Below are 21,472 nucleotides of genomic sequence, written 5' to 3'. Positions count from 1 at the left end.
GGAAATATGTGTATTTTAGTGAGTCTTCCTGGCTTCTGTTTTCAGGAGAAAAAAATGAAATTATATTATAATCTGCTTAAATGCAATTTAGCAATTTCAGCAGCCACTATGATCTTAAAAGTGTTTTCCAACCTAAACTATTCAGTGATTACTTGTTTGCTTTAATTTGGGCTTAGTTTGTGTGTGTTATTGAGGTTCAACCTGAATGCCAGTTTGGTTGGTTACTGGTGAAAAAGAAAAATGTACTTGTTGAAACGTGCTTTTGATATTTAAGGATCTGTCATCTTTTAAGTATATTTTATTTGGTTCAGATTAGAACTGAGCTACGGATCATTATCTGTATATAATGTGATCTATTACGTAAGGTGAATGTACTATAATTTGATGTGATATGTAGTGCGTAACGTATATAATGTGAAGTGTAATGTGAAAACAAATCGCTACCTATCCTTCCGCTGTAAATTCAAAAATGAAATAGAGGTTAAAATTATGAAGGATATACATTTGAAACCAAGGCTTTTAAATGAAAAGTCTGGTCATGAAGAATAATTGAGTGTATGTGGAAACCTAGTAGCTTACTTCTTCGTAATAAGTACAGTGAAATAGTTTTATCTGGTAAAGCAGGTAGCTTGAGGTCTTGAAAGAACCTGCCATTACAGTGCTACCATTTCTCCAAAGACTGAATGTAATCGTTTTTAGTAAATAAGACAGCTCTTTTTTAAATATTCTTGTCTCACTCTCTAATGTTAGAGAAGTATGCAGCAGAATGTGATAAGTACTGCACTTCACTACTGTCTCTATCTTCCTATTTTTGCACCTGTGTTGAGAGACCTGTAGCAGGCATTTGATTAGAGTGCATAAATATTTGAGGGAAAATGTGCTGTTTAAATATGCTTACAATATTATTTGTTTTAGAATCTCTCCTCTCTGTGTTCTGAGATTGCAATTTCCTTTCAGGTAGGAATTTAAGTCGCTGGTTGCTTTTAGTATAGCAAACGCCAAGCCAGTCTATTAGCGCTCTTATTCATAATAAGCTGCTAAAATACTCTATATTGTTGTTTCTTCAATGTTGGAGGAAGATGGAAGATCTAACTTAGAAAATTAAAATTCTGTGGTAGTTTATAAAGGGCTTAGAGCAAACAAACGGGCTTGTTCGAATTAGGAGGGAATAATGTAATTCCTACTCATCTTACTAAAACACGTTTCCTTCCATGTAAATCAAGTTCTATTTTGCTATTGTGTTTTTTGTGTTTAGAGGGAGAGAGATGAGAATGAATATATATGAGATTTCAAAGATATTTATATTGTTTTTCAAACCATTGTCTCTTTTCTCTTTTGAAGGATCAGAGCAACAATGAAATAATGATTGGAGTGATGTCAGGTGGAATACTAATTTTTAAGAACAGAGTACGAATTAACACCTTTCCATGGTAAGGATAACTGTTTAAACTAGTGCTTTTGTTTGGTATTTCAAAACATATTTTTACCACTGTCAGTGTCACATGCTCTAAAGAAGACTGAAACTTAATTATAATATCTCAAGGTGAAATGATTTACCTCATGCTGTGCAATGGGTAATTTATGATGGGTTTTTGTCCTGTTCTGCATGCTGTGCTGTTAAGTGATTGTGGTGCTAAATATAATTAATTTTAATACTTCTTTATGAGTTTGTAAGCATACTTTGTTTAATCAACTGTATAGCCAGTGTTATGGTAATGTCAACTTTATTCTAGGTTATTCTTTCAAGGGACCGCTAAATTTACAAATCTTAACCTGAAAAGTGATTGCTGTGATCTGTTTCATCACATATAATTTAATTATGCTTCATGTATTAAATTTAGCTTAGATATATTATTTGAGGATAACTGAAGAGTAGCATTCAGAGATACTGTTTTCCCTTCATCCACAGATAGCCATTTTCACAATAAAGTTCAAAAAAGTGCATTTATTGAAGAAAAGGCTGTCACTTCTCTGAAGTAAAATAGATTGTAAAGCTGTTCTGTTATGTAAGCATGGAATTACCCTCAGTAAACAAGTTAACATGGTGAGATCATCAGTCTCTTGAATTGGGATCTTGTTTTTACTTATTCATCTCAGAAGGGGAAAGATCGAAGCGAAATCCTATTTTGTTACATCACACTAGTGCTTCACCCAAGTTTGTCAGCTTCCCCAAAGCCTTTTTTTGCATCCCTAAGAAGTAACTTCCCCTTAGCTTCCTTTGCCTGCTTTAATTTGCTCTTACAGTCCTTCTCACTACATACTTCCCTGTATATACTATAATCAAGATCTGAGTGGGCTGTCAGCCATATAAAATCATTGTAATAGACATGAGTTTACCAGGCACAAGTGGTTTTCGTATTAGAAAACATTTCACATTTTCATTTGCTGATGATCTGTGTTCTTAGGCAATATAGCATTGGAATTTTCTGAAGTTCATCTTCATATAAACAGATTAAATTGATTACCCCAGCTGAAACTGGAAAAGCTTTTCTCTGAATTCCAGCTGATATGGGCACCTGAAATTCTTGTTTGATTGTTGTTTCCTCTTAGTGTATGGTAAGATCCATTACCTGCAGTCAGTGACTTATTTTCACTTAGTAAGCTTTCTTGCAGACATTCAAAATGATAATGACATCTTTTCTTCAACCCACTGAACTTCTGAGACACTTGGGTTTTCAGTGTTAAGCTTAATCTCAAGTTTTGTTGTAGGATGTTATTTAATTTGGGGTTTACTGTGTTCAGAAGCAGTGTGAATGATCAAATTTTAGCAGATAAACACAACGAGCTATGGACAAAAGTATTCTCCACAGACAGATATAATTGAACACAGTAAACATGTTGCCTCTAAGCATTTAAAGAAAAGTAAGCCTGAGGCAAACACAGCGTTTACATTTTCAGTCTCCATGGTTAGTCTGGTAAATGAAAACTGGATCTTGCAATGTTAAGTCTGGAACTACTGTGATAGTCAGACCTACCTTTATAATAGCAACTTGTTCTAAGAAAGAAACCCTTCATTTCCAAGAGCTCTGAAGTGTTAGGGGTATTTCTGGGTTAAGGCTGCTTTATAAATGCAGTGTTGTAATAATCAGGATGTTTTTAATCCAGGCTGCTTTTACTGCTGTTTTTTGGGGAGGGAAACAGTAACAGTAGAAATAGGTTCTATACAGCATGCTAGTAAATTACTGAGTATGTACAATGTAAGTCATAATTAAGCTGCAAGTCCCTACTGGAAGCTAGAGGTTTCTGTGAACTGTTTCATATCGTTTGCATGCTGGGGATGCTGATCTAAATTCTTAGTGTGGTTTGTGTGTGTGTAATTACCTAAACAGTTCTTCTTTGTATTCAGCCATATCAGCTGACATCAGGGTTATTAATTTCTTCCTGGGAAGGCTGTAGTACCAACATAATTGGTCTTTACAAAAGAAAAATAAATTGGGGAAAAAAAATATACCCTGCCCCCCACTTGTGTGCACATACACGGTTTCATCCTACCATAGGCTTTCTTTTGCTATGAGTAAAGGTCTGCAATGTCAGTTCTTACAGTATGGCTCAGTAATATGCCTCTTACCTTTCCAAAGGTCCACTCAATTTAATACTGTGTCTAAATTACATAATACAATCTTTATAAGCAGGGATTGTGGGGAGAAGAGAGGAGGGAGACTAGGCAAGTATAAGACAAAATCAAGGAGACTGCCTTTTATCTAGTCTATCCTAAGTTGATTTTCTTGTATTGTGGGTAGTTCCTCTTTTTCCCAAACCATGCTACCAGGTACAGAGAGCTGGGAATCCAGGGAGCAGATCTCCTTGAAGACCAAAGGAGGAAAGTGTTCAGTACCTGCCTTAGCCTGTCATTTGTTACTAGATACCTGCTGTACAGTGGAGATGCACTTCCCTTTGTCTCTCTCTTACTGAATGCTTCCCTGGAAAGCTTTCCCTTTTGAACATTGCCACTTTCAACTCCAGTTGAGCTTTGGCCTTCCTTGTTATATCCCTGAATGCCTAGGGAACACTTCTGTGTTCTTCCTTGGTAGTCTGAACCTGCTGCCACCTTCTGTATACTTCCCTTTTGTGTTTGAAGTTCCTCATCCAGCCAAGCTGGCCTCCTCCCGTGCCTGCTTGTACTCTAGCACATCAGAGTTGTTCTGCATCGAGATTGTCCGTGAAGGGTGGCCTCCTTCCTCAGTTCCCATTCACTGCAAGACAACCTCCAAAGGATTTTGCCTACTGGAGTTCTGAGTTCAGGTGTCTCTTAGGGATTGAGTTAGACCTTATTGGTAAATGTTACAATTCTGAGTCTCTTCCTAGTGGTTTCAGGCTTAACAGCCAGCTGAGCTCACTCTGTTTGAATTATGGAGTAGGGTAAAAAAAAAAAAAAAAAGGGGGGGGGGAGAGGGGGAGGAGTGTAGCTTTCACCTTTTCATTTTCTGTGAGTGATCAGAGGAAGTCATTTTCTTAGCAGAAGAGGAAAAAAGAGTAAATGATGGTAGAATAATTTGCATTTCTTTTCAGTCTGTTAGCATGCTAAGCAAATCTGATCTGCTGTAAAGCATGCACAGTTCAGTTTTTGAAAAAGATGTGTATTAAAATGTTCCTGAAATTGTACCGTACCCCAAAATTTTAGAAAATTGATCGTAACATGCTTTTGGTTATATTAGACTATTTAGGTAGTAGTTAACGTCTTTATGTATTTTCACAGTTGGAATGCTATGACTAGTGGCTATCCCATTCAGCAAATTTAGGACCTGTACCAGATTTAGGATCTTGTTTGTCATAGTTGCTAAGAAAATTGCTGCATTGCCAATGAAATTGTTTGATTTCAATAGATAAGTGGTAGCCCCTTTTACAGATCATGACAAGTTCCAATAGCAATGTTCTATTAATAATTAAAAAACAGCAACAACCACTCTGCCAAGAAAAAAAAAATCACAGGACAAAGTTATAACTTTTTTTCCTAATAGCACAATTAGGAAAGAAAAAAACAGATGCAAGCATAATTTAAAGGCGAATAACCATATACCTCCTTTATATTATTGTTGAGAGAGTTTCTCTCTACAGATTAGGACATCCACATTTGGTTCCTGCTGTGAATAACGTGCTGGAGAAAAATGTCTCCATTTGGCTATGTTAAGAAAATTTATATTTTTTATATATATATAATGTGCAATATATCTGCACAATCCACGTATTGTTTTTTTTTAAAGTATATAATTAGGTTATGGTGGAAATATGACTTGCCTTTTACCATTTAGCATAATTAGCTCTATACTGACCATCCAAAATTGTCTGGAATTATTGTCAGCATCTCACATGTTTATAGACAATCTACAAGATGAAAATATCTGTAGGCTGATTTTTCCTGTGATGCAATATTTTAAATGGCTTTTCCTGTTTACGGTGTGGTGGGCTTTTTTGCTGTTTTTGTTTCCCTTTTTGTTTGCCTTTTTTCCTTATCTTCATGCTTATATCTTGTCCCAGATATTTTACTGTTTAACAATTTCTGGTTATATCTTGCGATGAGGAAGAACATAGAGAAATAATGTCTTTCAGGAATCAGATGGAGTTGATAGGTTGTGTGTATGATTTTTGTTTTTAATTCTAAAGTATAACAAAAGAGGTCTCAAAAAAGAGGATTTCAGATTGGGATGACTTGAGGATAGAATAGCTCTTTGGGTTTAGGAGCTGGGAAAATACAAAATTGGGCAACTGCCTTACATTTAGGATAGAAATAAGTAAATTTGATAGGTAATTCAGATATATGGCTTACTAATTTCAAATAATACAAGTTATTTTATATAATCTTTAATCTCTTATTTCTGTCTATAGAAATTTCATGGTAATGAAATGAAATCTGTCCTCTAGAAAGTATATTTTCAGTAGGTATTTTTAAGCCTTTAACCATGATGCAGTACATTAAGTGTTTAAACATTCTGGGTTTATTTTTCATTTAGGTTGAAGATTGTAAAAATTTCTTTCAAGTGCAAGCAGTTTTTTATTCAACTTAGGAAGGAATTGGTGAGTACTGTTTTAAATTTGGTCTCGAAAATGAGCAATGAAATTTCTCAATACTGTCTGTATTTGATACTGTGTTGGTTCTTGCCTTTAACTACAATTAGAACTCCATTTTCATCCAATTCCTGGTTATTTTAGTTGTCAAATGGGCCATTACGATGTTTTATAAGACTTGTTTCATTTGGTTTGCCCAAATACTTAGTTTTACATTTGTATGCAGGGAATAATGATTGCTTATATAATGCAAAGGTTGAAAGTAAATCAATACTATATTTAAATTTCAGAAGAAAGCGAGTTAGAATTAAAGGCAATACTTAATGCTGCTTCACTTGTATATCTGCTTGTAAGTGTTTGATTAAAACATGCTGATTTGTATTATTCTGATTCAGTAATACAAGTCGGCTTTATTACTTATATTTAAATGGAAGAGAAGAATGTCTTTGCAGTTTAAAATTACATATGGTAATTGTTTTCTGCATAATTCTCTATTTGTTAGAAGAAAATTGAAGCTTTATATGAAAAATATGTATGTTTTTCTACTTGTGGAGTTTGTTTGCTACCATATGAAGCACCACAGGACCATTGAGCATTTAATTTGGCAAGAAGTGGATTGGTGCATGCCTCCAAGAGATAAGAATCTAAAGCCTTACAGACATATCACTGGGGGAAAAATTAATTAAAAATATGGCTATGTGATTAACTCATCTGATGAGTTAGAAGGTTTTGTACAGTTCTTACTTACAGCTGAAAAGATTTGAAGACCTAAAGTGCAGAGTTACTAACTGGATAAAAAAAGAGGTTCTAGGGAGAAATGCATCCCTCAATGTTATAGGACTGTTCCAGATTCAGAGGCAATATGGTTAAACAACGAAAAGGGAAGGAGGAAACAGCTGTTACATCAGAACAGGCCAATGGCTTGTGACCAGCAAGAGCATTGAAACCAGGAGTTGAACTGAGTAAAAGGAGATCCTTTAGAAGGAGTCCTGGGAGTTTGAAGTTCTTCACAGATGGAACTGCCTAAATACAGACACGCCGTACATTAGCTGCCAGGAAAAGTTTGACACTTGTGCTTGGAGCAGCAGGAGTAGCTATCAGCCCAGAAGTATGGGAACAGGAGTTAGAGGGAATTAAACAAGCGTTTTGGAGAAATTGTGTGGAAAGAAGTGAACTTTGGCTATTACATTAAATAAATGGAAGTATCTCTTGATATAGGCAGAAAAATGGTAATGATGCAGAAAGGGGAAGGGGAGTATTTCATCATGGTGACACAGGATTTTTTTAATACCAGAGAGGAGCTACAGGCAAGTTCCCAAAGGCAAACTGATTTCTGGCAGCCCAATGATCAAATCATGTTTTGATATATAACTTTAATATGTAAAAAATTCTGCATATAATTGGAAGCAATATAAAGATAACTTCCATATCTTGTACTTTCTGTTGCTTTTTAATACCCTGCATATTGCTACTTGCACCAGAATGGGGTTGGTATATGCAACTAATGTCATTTCTCTTCTGAGATATCTTATCTAAGGCAACAAATTAAAAAGTCTCATACTGTTCTTCTTTATGTATCAGATGAAAATTGATGGCAAGAACTTCATTTTCATTCATTCCAAGTCATGAATATCTTAAGATCAAAGCTCAAATTTGGCTTCCAAAGAAGGCATACTTAAACTTTTTAATCACATCTAATATTAAAATTGTTATTTCCAGAGTTAGTTTCCCTGAGTAGACTCTTAGGATAAGATTCATCTCACCTACATTCAGCTTCAGTTAGGTTAAAAGGAACATACTTTCATAATATTTAGCGTACCAAAACTAATCATTAAACTTCCTCTGTAGTAACCAAGATACAGGCAAAGGGTGAAACTTGTTGCATGAATTGGAAGCATGTTTTAGGATGGGTTAAGTTGTTCTCTGGTGGTGTATAGTTGTTTTCCCTTTCCCTTCGTTTTTAACAATAAAGGGAGCCTAAATGGCTCCTTTCTGGTAGCAGAAACAAGGTGAAATAAGTCCGATTACACATTTTGTAAGTAAGATATTTCTGGTCTAGTACTTAGAGTGTTTATTTAAAAGCACGGGTTTACAGTATGGCAGTGAAAACACATTTGTGTCATGTTGATGGTATATTTCAAAGTTGTGTGTAAATATAAGATTTTACATCTAAACCATATTTATTCTAATGAAAAGCTGAGATGCTATATAGGATATTAAAATGCTGAACTTGGGAGAAAAAAATTCCAGTGTTTTTTCTAGACTGTATGGTTTTTGAGTAGTCTAAAATAGGTATTTTTCAAATACTGCTAATGAGTGTTCAGAGCTTTTAATTGCAATTGTCCTTGAAAGTGCAAGTGCCTTATCTTTTAATCACTTATTACGTTTATTCCCTGACTTGGCATTGCTTACAGGCATCAACATAAGTAAAGAATTATTTGACTACTTCTTAGTAGATTATATCTGTGTTCTAAATAAATCATTTACAGGAAGTGAGATGAAGCAGTTTGATGTCAAAGTGATTTTCCAGTGGTAGTATAATACATTCTTGAATGAAAGGTGGTTGTGTAGTCTGTCAAGTATATAACTGAAGCACGCACACACTGGAGTAGATTTTCTTTTCCATTTTGTTTAGGATTGGGGCAGGATGGGGTGGGGGTGGGAAGTGTTACAAGTACAATTTCTTCACCCAGCAGTGGAAGCCCTCTAAGCCGTAACTGCAGTTGCTGTTTTCTACCCTGGGCTTTGCATCACTATATTTTTGCTTATTCAGCCTGTTCCTTACGCTGCTTCTCTTGCACACTTTGAAGCTGTTCAAGAATTATTCAGTATATATTAATTTCTTTAGATGTTTCCTGAAGTTTCTTCAGTGTTAGGTGATTGCACCCTTAGCTGCAGTAATGGCAACAGTCAGCATCAAATTTCTGATGCTGTCCAGCATACTTTAGTAGACTTTATTCTTGACAGCCAAATAAGCTGTTCAGCGTGTTCCTTTGTTCTTTTAGAGCCCAGATATCCACTGATAAATTACTTGAGTCTGTAACAAAACAGCATCATGGGTTTTGTCCCTGACAGAGACCTGGCTTCAGTGTATGAACAAAAATTTCCTTATTATACATCATGTTTGTGAAATTTGTGCCCCACCTGACTTTTAGAAAGAACTTGGGCGAGATTCACAAAGCGATATATGGGTTTATCTGCCAAAAGACATATTTGAACTGAAGTAACACCGGCTTTTGTTAGATGCCGAGCCGATTGTTTCCTAATCCTATCTAAGTTTTTGCCATTGGGTTGAATGAATAGCTGATACTACTGGCACAATCTGTGTTACATTTTAAGCTTTCACAGGACTTTTGTCTACTCTTTGTGGAGGAAGGAATATCTCAACTCTCTGGGGCATCTGCTTATAAAGTGCTAGTCTTTGTTCTCTCGGAGATGGGGGTGGGGAGTTACTGCTTTGTCCTGGGGTATTTCTTTGTTTAGGAAAAGGGAAGGAGACCCACTGGAGAATATGTTTTTTTTCTAATTCACTTTCTCTCCTGAGCAGTAAGAGATCTGCTTTTAAGTCCATACCTCAAATCAAGCAAAGGTGGGTTTGAATGAATGTTGCTACCCAAAGCAAATGTTCAGGGACTAAGCTGCTGTATGCAAGAGGGACAGCAACATCCATGCTGCTTTTTTTTATTTATTTATTTTTTTGTCTTTTAATAAAAGGCCTCACAAACATGGTTTAGACTTCACTTTGTGCTTTTCTTTCCAGTGTTTCTTCTTAGATAGTATAGGTAACCTGACACACAGTGTGCATTTTAAAGGTTATGATTTAAATTAATTTACATGGTATTTGCCTCCCCTATGGTTTCACCTGCAGGCCCTGAGCCTCTGATCACCTGTATTGCATCCCAACTGCTTCCCTGTTCCCCCCCTGAGCAAGGTAACTGGTTTCCTCTCTCTAATAGGAACCACGGGCACAATTAGTGAGGTAGTTATTTCAGATGAGAATCCAACTGTGACTCCCTGAGGTAGTCTTCTAACACTGTCTCAACAGACCTACAACCCTGAAATATCTCTGACATCTCACAGAGCAGTCGGCATCTTCCCTGAGCCTCGCACTATAATGCAGCCCCTAAGAATGTTTTTATAACCCTTGTGTTATTTTAATGCTTTTGGCTGAATTACCAACATTAACAAAAGTGGTCCTGGGACCTTGTTCTGAGCCCAAATTGATCCAGGCCTATTGTTCTTCAGGGAAAACCAGGGTAATCTGCTCTAAGCCCTGCTACCAGTCAGCAGAAGAACTGGGGCCTGCACCCTAGCAGCATCAGCAAAGATAAGTTTCAAGTGCCCAACTTACAGAGAACCTGCAAGGGCAGAGAGGAACAGCATTGGTGCGCTTAGAGACCCGTATCTTATATTCTTCTGTACCCTAAAGATTGATTCCTGGCTGTAGCTGAAATAAAGGGCAGGGTCTCAGAATCCTTTCTCTCTGCGCTGCAATGAAAGCTTTAGAAGCTATGAATAGAACTATTGTTAAGGTACCTTTAAAGCTCTAACACGCCAAGTTCCTGTGAAAGTGCTGTTTCGCATTACAATTAAGCTGATCTAGCTGCAGCTCCTTCTCATCATGCTTACCAGTTCCTCCTTCATGCTTCATGTCTGATGTGGTGATCAGATGGTGACATGAGAACTAGATCAGCTCATTCTCTGGAATATAAACTAGGGAGAACAGCAGGATTTTTTTTCCCCAACCCATAATTATAGTGCTTTAAGAGTGACATGAAAAATGCACGGTCATCAGTTCACATAACTTGTCAAACTCTCTTTTCCAAGAATGTAAAAAGCTGACAGAGCACTAGAATTTGCTATGTCATGAGAACTTTCTGTTGGGATCTGAAATCTTAGCTGGTTCATCCTTTGGATCTTGACGATGCAAGCCATAATTTATATAAAGATACTGTCTTGTAGGATAGAAATGTATTTTGCTTATAATGTTGGTATATATTTTGATTTTGGGGAAAGCCTTTTTTAACTGTACAGATCATGGACTTAATCTCTGCTATTTTGTTCATGACTTAATTTTGAAATACTTCTGTTAGCATGCCTAGAAAATACGGGGGATGGTGATACGTGGAAATTAGGAAGAACTGTAGATAATTCTTGTGAACTGATGTACATGATCAGTTTTTAGTTTATTGCCTATAATTTATTGAATTTCATCAGTAGATATTTAGAATTTGCTGTTTACTTTTAAAATCCGGTTTATTCTTTACTCTAAATTCATCGTGTGACAGAAAGCACAGTGTCTTTCTTAGCCATTAGTCCTACTGACTTCCCAGATACAACACTGCTTGAACAGTGCTGGGTCTGTGCCCCAGTATCTCAGCAAATCTGAAAGTGAGCAGTCCAGCAAAAAGTAAAGTTAGTAAAGGGGTTTACTGCAAACTAAAAGCAATGAAAGTATGCTAAATATTGCAGAAGATTTAGTAATGTGAAAAGAAAGCAGTGTGCTGATGTTTTCTGGCCTATAAAGTTTGTAATCAAGCTCCCTCAACAGGCAGAATGGCTGAGCTTGCTTTGCAACTTTGCTTGTCTTTTCTTTAGTAGGAACCCAATTTACTAATTTATTAATTGTTCTTGAGAATTAAATTCTTAATCTCAACTGTAGAAATCTTGAAGTGTTGCCTTTGAGTTCTCTGGTCACAGGAATTTATTGATGCAGTTTGGGTCCTGCCTTTTGAAACTGTTTCATCCCATCTAGACTTGTTTCAATACTAAACAGTATGTTAATCTTCGGACAGGCTCATTTAAAAAAAAAAAGAAAATAAAATGGCTACAGACTTAAAAATGCCTTTAAAGAAAACTCTTAAGAGCCTTCCCCCCCTCCTTTTTTTAAAAAAAGAGCTTATAATATATAAAGTTAATGTAAAATTAGAGAACCTCTTCAAAAATAATATATTTTTAAATGCAAATTGTGTTTATTTCAAATGTAACTGTGAATAATTATCTGAAACCCCTTTTTTTTTTCCACTTCTAGCATGAATCTAGAGAAACATTACTGGGTTTCAATATGGTGAACTACCGAGCGTGTAAGAATTTATGGAAAGCTTGTGTTGAACATCACACGTTCTTCCGTTTGGACAGACCGCTCCCCCCTCAGAAGAACTTTTTTGCACATTATTTCACTTTGGGTTCAAAGTTCCGGTACTGGTAAGTGCTGGTTTGTTTGAAATATATGGGAAAACATAAAAGAACAGGTGACTCATAAATAAACATAGGGAATTACCTAGAATTTAGGTTAAACAGTGTCATCATTCAAATGGCTTTTGAATCCTGCAACTGTTCCTCTCACTTCTTGGCATGAGTCAGTAATTTTCTGAAATAATTTGAAAATACAATAATTATATTAGCAGTTGTTATCAAGCTAATACTTTGTAGCTGTCTCACAGGCTGCATTTCTTTGCCTGCCTACCTGCTGGGTTATGTTTATCTTTTTTTTTTTCTTTCTAAAAAAAATGTTGTTTCAGAACTTCAAAGTGTTTGGCCTGGTGTTTTTGAAAGCTGATGGATCTCAGATCCTGCATGCAGCAACAGCAACAAAACAGACCTAAATAAAGATCAAATAAAAATCAGTGAAGTGAAGCTTGTACAAGTAAAGCCCACTTAAGCAAGATGCATACAAATAAGCAACTAGATGAAGACAAAAGACATGTATGCTCTGCACCAAAAGCAGAAGTTTAGAAAATAAGGGTGGAATGAAATCCATAATTTTTAAGGATGAAATTGATATAATAGGCAAAAAGCATGGAGGTACGAAGAATGACAGAGGCATAACTATAATTCCCAAATATGATTTGTATTGTAATGCCAGTGAATGGTATGGTTTTTCAAAATATTTTATATTTTAAAAGAAAAAAAACAAGCTAAGTAAAGTAACTGGGTTAACTGTCTCTGCAAGTAAGGCAGAATGCCTATGGTTTAAATTGTGCCTAAACTAGGGAATAATGGAGCTACTACTAATCAGCTGTCTAGAATGGCAACAGTGTCTGTGACGTACAAAGGGAGATGATGAAAAGCTAGGAAGCACAATAATGGGCTATTTCTGTTACACTTGTGAATTGCATAAATGTATAAAAAGGAAAGTAATTGAGAGGCTAAATTTTATACCATCTGTTTCTTTGACCAGCGTTCACAGCATCCATTTGAGAAACAGCATTCTGCGATCCTGAACTGTATTTGAGACTTGTTTCAGTGTTACTGTCATGAATCTGGGGGAGCTTTTTCATTTCTGTAAAGATTCTGAATTTGAATCATCATGGTTGCTGCAGCAGAATAGCTCTTTGATGATGACATTCAACTTATGTTAATGTAAGATGAAAAGGGAAACTGTATAAAAATGAGGAAGGTCATTAAAGTTAATGAAGCAGCCAAAAGGCTAGAATTTCTGCACGTAGTTTGAGAGCTTGTTTAGAGACGGCATAATAGTAGTAACATTGCACACAAGGAGAGGTTAAGGGCACGGGGCTTGTTTAATCTGTTGAAGAGGAAGCTAAGGGAGGCTTTAGTAATAAGCCTAGAGCTAATTCAAGGTCAGTTTCAGAAATGATGGAACCAAACCTGTGCTGGTGATACAACAAGGACGTTACACATTTGCCTTGAAGATTCAAATTGGACGCATTTGTTTGTTCGTTATATTTTTTTTTTATTTTTTATTTTTGCTGGTTGAGTAGTTCATTACTGGAACAAGTTACCCAGAGAGGTTGTGGAAACTCTGTTTTTGGAAACTTTCAAAACTTGGCTAGACAAAAACCATGGCCAGACAAGATTTAGTGTTAGCAGGAGGTTAGACTAGAGCCTCCTAGCCAGCATTTCTGTAATTAAAATGAACTAATAAAATTCTGAACTGCCAGGGCTAGACAGAGTTATCTCCACTTCTGAAAGAAATCAGGGGTATGAAATTGTTGAACTATTAAATATTTTATGTAATTAGTTATTGGACTAAAAGGTTCTAACGCAGCAAATTTTAAAGCAAGTTCTAAAAAACAACAAAAACCCAACAAACTTCCAGGAGGGATCAAAAAGACTACTGATGAGAAAATCTGACTCCTGTACACTGTCCTTGTATTGTCAAAGTGGCACTCACTGTGTTCCTTACCAACACCTAGTTGATGAAGTTAAGCTGCCAAACAGAGCATGGAGCTTTCTTGTATATTAGCAACTGATTTAAAGAGGTGGGAAACAACAATTAGGTCCAATTTTCATAACGAAGGGAAGTTCCCAGTCATACGTGGTTTTGTAGTAAAAAGCTAAGATGACTAGAGAAAGATTCTTTGGTATGTCACAGTGAAGAATGAGTAGGCAATAAAACGGCAGCTAAAGTTGAACGTCCAAAAAATGCAAAATAATGTATATAGGGAGAGAGAGGAGGAACGTCAATTATATAAATAAGCTATTTCTGTCTTGAAGCTTTGTGTGTAGTTCTCTGAAAACATTGAATGAATTATTAGTAGGAGGCAGTGCAAATACAGTGTTAGATTTCTTGGAAAGGAAAAAAAAAGCTACAGCAAAAAAGGTTTGTGTTTTGTTACTGTTGTATTTTGTTTTGTAATTCTGTTTAAGTAGAATTTCCCATGCTTCAGTTGTTCCCACTACCTCTTGTCCTGAAAAGAGTGTGTTTGTTGTCTTTACTCCCCCAGTACTCGTTTATTTACACAAGTTGATTTGATTCTTCTGAGCCTTCTCTTCTTGAGGTTGAACAGCCTGTTCTCTTAGCCTCACCATGCATCAGATGCTCCAGACCTTTAAATGCCTTCGTGACCCCATTGCTTGACTCACTCCAGTATGTCTGTGTGTCTCTTGTCCCGGGGAGCCCAGAAGTGGACACATCTCTCCAGATGTGGTCTCACCAGTGTGGAGTAAACCCGCTTTCCAGCCAGTTGGCCCCTGGTCTGTTGCAGGGGTCGTTCCTTGCCAGGTGCAGGTCATTGCATTTCTCTCTACTGAATTTCATGAGGTTCCTGTTGGCCCATTTCTCCATCCTTTACACATTCATTAGGTGGATTCTGAAATTCTTTCCAAAGTATGTTGTGGAGCCTAGAAAACTAAATGAATTCCAAAAAGCACATAGAAAACAGATGGAAGGTCTTGCTCCCAATCACAACACAGACCAGTATCAGACTTGGAAGGTCCCCTGTCTGGACTGGAGTATATATGGGGAGATACATGAAGCTGGAGTATATATGGGGAGAGAAATCTTTTGTTTGACTCGTTCTTTACACTCTTTCCCTAAAAACAGCTGCTACTGGGCATTGCCTTGGGTAGAGGGATATTTCTACCTAGCTCCAGTTTCTAATTCTGGCTTTTATATCTGGTGTACAAGATTCAAACCTAAAGTGCTTACCATCTGATTTCCTAATTATATTGTATTTAATGCTGTATTGGGTCTGTAATGTGGATATGAAAAAGACTAATTATTCTTTGATGTCATATCAATGTAAATGTCCCTTTAACGGACAGAGAAGAGCAGCGATGTAATTTTGCTATCCTTTTAGGTCGTGTATATGCATTCTCTGGCTGTGCCATGATATGAAGTAATAAAGGAGAAAGTGGTTACAAGGAGAGTTTTTGCTGGACCCTAGACACCAATGCTTAACTTCTGATAGACGCTAACACTGCATTGTTTTCCAGAACAAATTACGAAATATGAGGGATTTGACACAGAACATCTGGTCCTAAATGAAGAGTCAGCAAGTTCCAAGTTCTTAGTTTGTATTTGATAAATTGTGTAGCAGAATAGAATCCTGATGTGCTTATCTAATTTCTTAATGATATTTTGCTAAACTAAGTAGCAACTAAGTTTTTGACAATTCAGGGAAGAGTTTAGGAGAAGTACAGAGGAGATGCCATTACTTTTCATTGTGGCTACGACAGGAAAGATTATAGTCTGGAGTGTTATCCAAAAGATATAAGCAGAACTTGCTTGTTGCTTTGGATAGAAGGAGGATGAAAAGAGAAGGCTTTGTTATGCCTAACGTTAATTGGTCTTTGTTACAGCTACACTCTAATGTGAAAGAAGACTTATACTTACCCAACTGTTGTCTAAACTGGGACTGTATTGATGTTAGTGTGATTGCTTGAGCATGACTGGAAGTAGAATTTAGGACTTTTTGTTGAGATGGTTCAGTTTTAAGCAGGAAAATGTTATCCTAACTTGGTGGCATGTAATATTTCTTGTTTTGTTTTCTAGTGGGAGAACAGAGGTCCAGTCTGTACAGTATGGTAAAGAAAGAGCAAACAAAGACAGAGTATTCGCAAGGTAAGCAATTAACATTGGATCAGTACTGGATCAGTAAATCTTCTGTTTATACCTTCTAAGATGTTATGGTGTCATTGTTTGCTGGTTTAAAACACGTAAAATAGAGTAACCTTTATTCACTGTTGCTGGTGGCAAGACTTAACGATCAAAGAGGTTAACGTTGATGTGGGAGGATGTCTTTGGGACAGACAGAAGTGGAAGGGAATCTCGTGTCAAGACAATCAGTAAGAGTATTCTTTAATATTTCCTAATTTTATGTATTTTCAGAGAAAATGAGAATGGCCTTCCATCTGAGTAGTTTGTAGTTATGTCTATTAGCCCTTTTTGTACTGTCTTTATTGCAAAGAATGATTTTAACTGTTCTTTTAAAACATTGAGTTAGTGGGTATGTTTCATCCCTGGTATTTCAACCTCTAACACAGTACTTGCATACTTCCTTTAGAAGAAGTTGTGGTGGATGTCTGTCTTGATGAGAACAGTTTTATCACTGTAGTCCCAATAAGGTACTTTAGGATGAAAATTTAGACTGAGTGCACTGCTTCTGAAGCTGTCACAGAGTAGCTGGCTAACCACAGAAGCTGTTGTTTGTGTGTTTCAGGTTCCAGAGGGGATTAGTGATTAGGAGAAAGCAGTTGAGGCATAGATTTAGTTATTCATTCAAAAATTAGGATGCAGTGTTCAAAGACAGAAGTGTTGCTGCATCTATTTGGCAATAGACTCTGATCATTAATATAAAGAATCCTTATGAGCAGGGAGCATCTTCTGTGTGTGCTTTTTATCTGCTTACACTTTTACCGAGCGGGGGAATGTCTTTTAACATAGTTACCCTCTAAGGAACTCAAGTTTATGCTCACAGACTTTAAGTATCAAGCTCAGCAGTCTTTCTGAAGTATTTGCAAATCCTGTTTTTCAGAGCATTGATAGATTCTGCCTCAACCCTCCACCCCGTCCCTCCCAAAGAAGCAACAAATCACCCTCCTCTATCAGAATTCCTCCCCCCCCCCCCATTTGAGGGACCATTTCTGCCCTATTTCAAATGTTCTCCGCATGATAGTGGAATTGTGAAACAACATCAGTAAAATTTATTTTCTTGTGGTTGTTCTTGGAAATGATTAAGTAGTTATTAGATAACTAAAATTGAATCTTTAGCTTGAATATGCTTTTGCTGATGCCCTGCCCCCAGCATTTTTTATTTTCCACTTTTTTGTGGTATTTCTTAAATCTACTTCTTTTTTTTTTTCTGTTTTCCTCCTTCTCTCTTCCTTCCTCCATCCCCTCCCTCACTCCTTTCTCCCTTTGCAATATAACCTGGGTTTTTAGCTGGACACAATACAGATGCCCAGCTCCATATTAGAAGGATTTTTGTGCAGAAGTACTGTGACATGGTCATTCAACAGGTCAATTTTCTAAGACCAATTTGTTCTGTGTGCTCTAGACTTTTTTTAAAATCTAATTTACTCAGGGGGTCTGGTTAGACTTTTGATTGGGGTGACTTTATTACTCAGAAGACACATCATGGTATCAGTTAAGCTTTCTCATATTTATTTAAAAGATGGTTATGAATCAGCTAAAAGCTATGTATTTCACGTTTCACTCTGAACTTGGCAATTTCCCACAAATAAGTGAGAGGGAGGAGGGCCGGTACATGGCTTTGAGGAACATATGCTTCATTTTAGAAACTCTATTTCAGTAGATGGCACTCTTCCCTTTGAGTCTAACCAGAGCAAGCGTTGCTGGGGTCATTTGTCTTTTGTAATATATACTCTGGATAAAATTGAAACCTGTGGCTAGAATTGCTTTGATGTTTCCTCAAGTCTTTTCTGCTTTTTTAGTTAATAAAATACTTGACTCTTCTGTCCTCTGTAGTTGCATTTTCCTCTGTTTCTGTTAGACAGAGCAATACAGCATTCATCTTCAATTACCTTTCAAGTTATTTAGTAATGTTGATGACTGATAAACATCTGATTCACACATACATATGTCACAGAGTAGACTGAATTTAATGGTGTATTGTAACAAATACACCTTGAAAAGCTTTTAATAGATCATCTGCTTCTCCTCTTGTCCTCTCCAGCACAGTGTGTGATTAATGCATTTGCAATTTTAAAGATTTGTTGTATTTTAAAGGGTGAAAAAAACATGAAATGGATGTCATTTGTCAAACAACGCGTGCTTCAAGGAGCTTAATCTAAAAACATTGTCTTTAATTCCTTGTCTATTAAACATCTGCATTTCAAGATGAAATACTGAACAGATATTAGCCCTTCTTGTATTCATACAGAAGCTAAATTTTGCTTTTTAAGGTTTTCCAAGTATGGCGTGGGTTTTGTTCCTGGAACCTTCCTTTCTCTTTCTGAGTGTGTTTTTCTCAGACAAAGTAATTATGTCCTTGAACAGCTTTTTAACCTTTCAAGCGACAGTCTTGTTTCAGTTGGCTCATCTTTTGAAAGTTGTTATAGGTGTCATTTGCTTTTTGTTATGAAAGTACAAGTATGCTAACTTTGCACTCAGGACTTTCAGGATGGAAGTGGCCTCTTAAAAAATTGAATATTTACTGTTGCTTTTATTAGTACCGTATCAGAAGATTTATTCAAGATCAGTTATGATCTGCAGGAAAACTACTTATTTTCAGTGACGGTTTTAAAAGAAAAAAAAATAGGATTTTTTTTAAAGCTGTACAGATTTACCCTTTATTTTTCTATTCACATTTAAATAGAAGTTGCTCTAATTGAGCTAATACTGAGCTAATAAGGAAACTTTTAAATCCTTTCATCGTAAGAAAATGATACTTTTAGTTAAATTGAGATCTTATTTGAATTATCAATTTATTCTGATATGGGAAATGGATACTGCCACAAGTGATGTTCACCCAGCTTTCACATGTCAAATAGAACATAGATACAGAACACAAGGCATGGAAAAAATTACAGTAACATACAATAAAATAACATCCATTTTAATAAAGCAGGTGGCTTAAACCCACAGTTGTCAGGCCTAGCTCTTTGTCCTCAGGATTTTAATATAAAATTAGCTGAAGTTGTATTCATGACTTTTTTTTTAAATCATAAAAATGTTTTAAAATTAATTTTAAAAATGGGCCTATTACTGTAAAGGAAGTAGTCTAATAAATTTGATGAATACCTTTTGTGGATGCTGCTTTGTAATTTCATGCAGCACTAACTGCAGCATTTAGAAGACTGTTGTTGCGGTTGTTTAGATTTTTTTTCATCTTCATTATAGCTATTCTCTTGGCCTCATTTGTTGCAGGATATTTACAAACCATAAAAATCTGTGAGAATTCCCTGGAGCATAATAAGGGACTGAACTTTTTCACTTCTATTATCTTTCAAGTCATGAATTGTGAGATTTCTTAAAGAACATTGCTTTCTCTTGCAAAATATTCTAATTCTGTTCAGTTCTGATGGTATATACTGGATCTGAGAGAAGGTTGTTTATACATATCATATGATAGTGTGTGGTTATTTCAGTCGTTTGTATTTCTAAGCTGTCTATCATGAGGTTACAATCTCTGTTTCCAGAAATCCAGTCTATTTGTTTCAACCATACATTTACTCAGGTCATTTAAATTCTTCTGCTCTAAACTGTACATGTCATTTTGTGGTATATCTGCAGACTCGTGTATAATTTCAGTTTCTTTGTTTGAATCAGTAGTCACCAGTTTTGCTAAATTCATTCCCTTTGCTCCTTGTCAACATACAAAGTAAGGCTGTGGCTTCAGTTTATATTTCTTTTGGGGACAGAAACGATTTAAAAGATTTCCTCCTGTATCCCCAAACAATTTTGTCTCTGCCAACTTGTGAGGATTTAGCATTTTAGCTGTGGGACCTCAAAACAAATTCTTTGAAACCTTTTATGTACTATAGTTGAGTCAATACCACTGGTGTTATGCTTTTTTTGGTTGTTATATAATTTTATCCCTGCTTCTAGTTTTTTATATTTGGTATGGCATCACAGCTGCTAAGACTGTTCTTGGTTTTTGGGAGCATGTAAAGTTTTTGGTCTCTGGCCCTACTCAGATGTGATTTCTTCCAATTTTTTTTTAGGAATGTTTCTGCAGATAAGCCAAAAATAACATGAAATTTGAAAACAGTTTACTCAGCAGTGCCGTGTGGTGGGGTGCAGTAGAAGTATCCAGAACAAGCAGACAAATGCAGAATTCAGAATTTCAAAGTTTACCAAAGCATTTCAAAATTTTTTTGTGCTTACTCTCCTCCTCCCATCTGAAATACGTCACGTGAAAGTTAAGAGTATTGTCAGAAATTAATAGCAGAGAATAAGTGTGCAGGAATATTTCATGATGCATCTTAAATTTTAATTAAACATCAAAACTTATTGTTAGATTTCTATGTGTTGGAAAGAGAACCAGTATCAAAAAGCCACAGCACTGAGAAGTTCAGCGCTGCGTGTGGTTATTTTTTCTTTGAAATTTCTGCAAAGACAGGAAATGGAGGCAACAAACATGAGTGGGTGGGACTCTGAGGTTAGAGCTGTTAATAAAATAATTGAAACGAACCTTTGCTGATAAACTCTGCAGTTGTTTATCATGGTAGTGGTATAATTTCTGAAAGATCAGACCATATCCACAGTAAAAGGTGAGTTTTCCTAACATTGGATTATTTAAATAAGGAAGGAGGTGCTGCTTTTCTTATTTTTAAGGTTGTACTAATTTGTTGCATAGTTTGAGGAAGTTTCTCAAAATGTAGTTAAACTGATTCAAGATACGATGGGGTGAGTTGGTTTTGAAGCACTCATAAATGATATTTTTTGAAGAAAAAAAAATGTTTTTTTTCCCTGTGCCCATATTTTTGTGTCTCTTCATAATTTATTTTCTGTTTATACAGGCAAGAAAATTCCCCTTTTGCTGCTACTGTGCATTTAAAACAAAACAAAACTTTCCTGTATCCACCTGTTGATTTATTTAATTATTTTTCACTGAAGGTGAAGATAGTTCAGTAGGTGTCTTTACATGTCTGTCAGTACTGTATCGTCACTCCCGTGTTCACCTAATTTACCCCTGGTTATACTGTGTTCATCTGCATTTCCCCCCCAGCTAGTTTTCTAGTCAGTAGAATTTACCTCATGGCAGAGCTGGCTTCTGGTGCTGATCTGCTGGCTGCAAACTTAGTGTCAGCAAAGTCT

General features: G+C 36.2%; 1 protein-coding gene across 8 annotated transcripts in view; it reads left to right on the top strand.

Annotated features, from left to right (window-relative positions):
* Positions 1–21,472, top strand: part of PTPN4 (protein tyrosine phosphatase non-receptor type 4) — a 114,183-nt gene that overhangs the window by 60,021 nt on the left and 32,690 nt on the right. For 5 of the 8 annotated variants that reach the window (XM_084524523.1, XM_084524520.1, XM_084524521.1 and 2 more), the window contains 5 exons: positions 916–957; positions 1,342–1,430; positions 5,949–6,012; positions 12,035–12,207; positions 16,244–16,312. In XM_084524523.1, the coding sequence (XP_084380649.1) occupies positions 916–957; positions 1,342–1,430; positions 5,949–6,012; positions 12,035–12,207; positions 16,244–16,312 (437 nt within the window). The remainder of the gene's footprint in view (positions 1–915; positions 958–1,341; positions 1,431–5,948; positions 6,013–12,034; positions 12,208–16,243; positions 16,313–21,472) is intronic. The other 3 variants (XM_084524525.1, XM_084524524.1, XM_084524526.1) reach the window with 1 other exon arrangement.

Source organism: Aythya ferina (assembly GCF_964211825.1).
Source record: "Aythya ferina genome assembly, chromosome: 6".
Taxonomy (NCBI): domain Eukaryota; kingdom Metazoa; phylum Chordata; class Aves; order Anseriformes; family Anatidae; genus Aythya; species Aythya ferina.
This window is presented reverse-complemented; position numbering and strand designations above follow the sequence as displayed.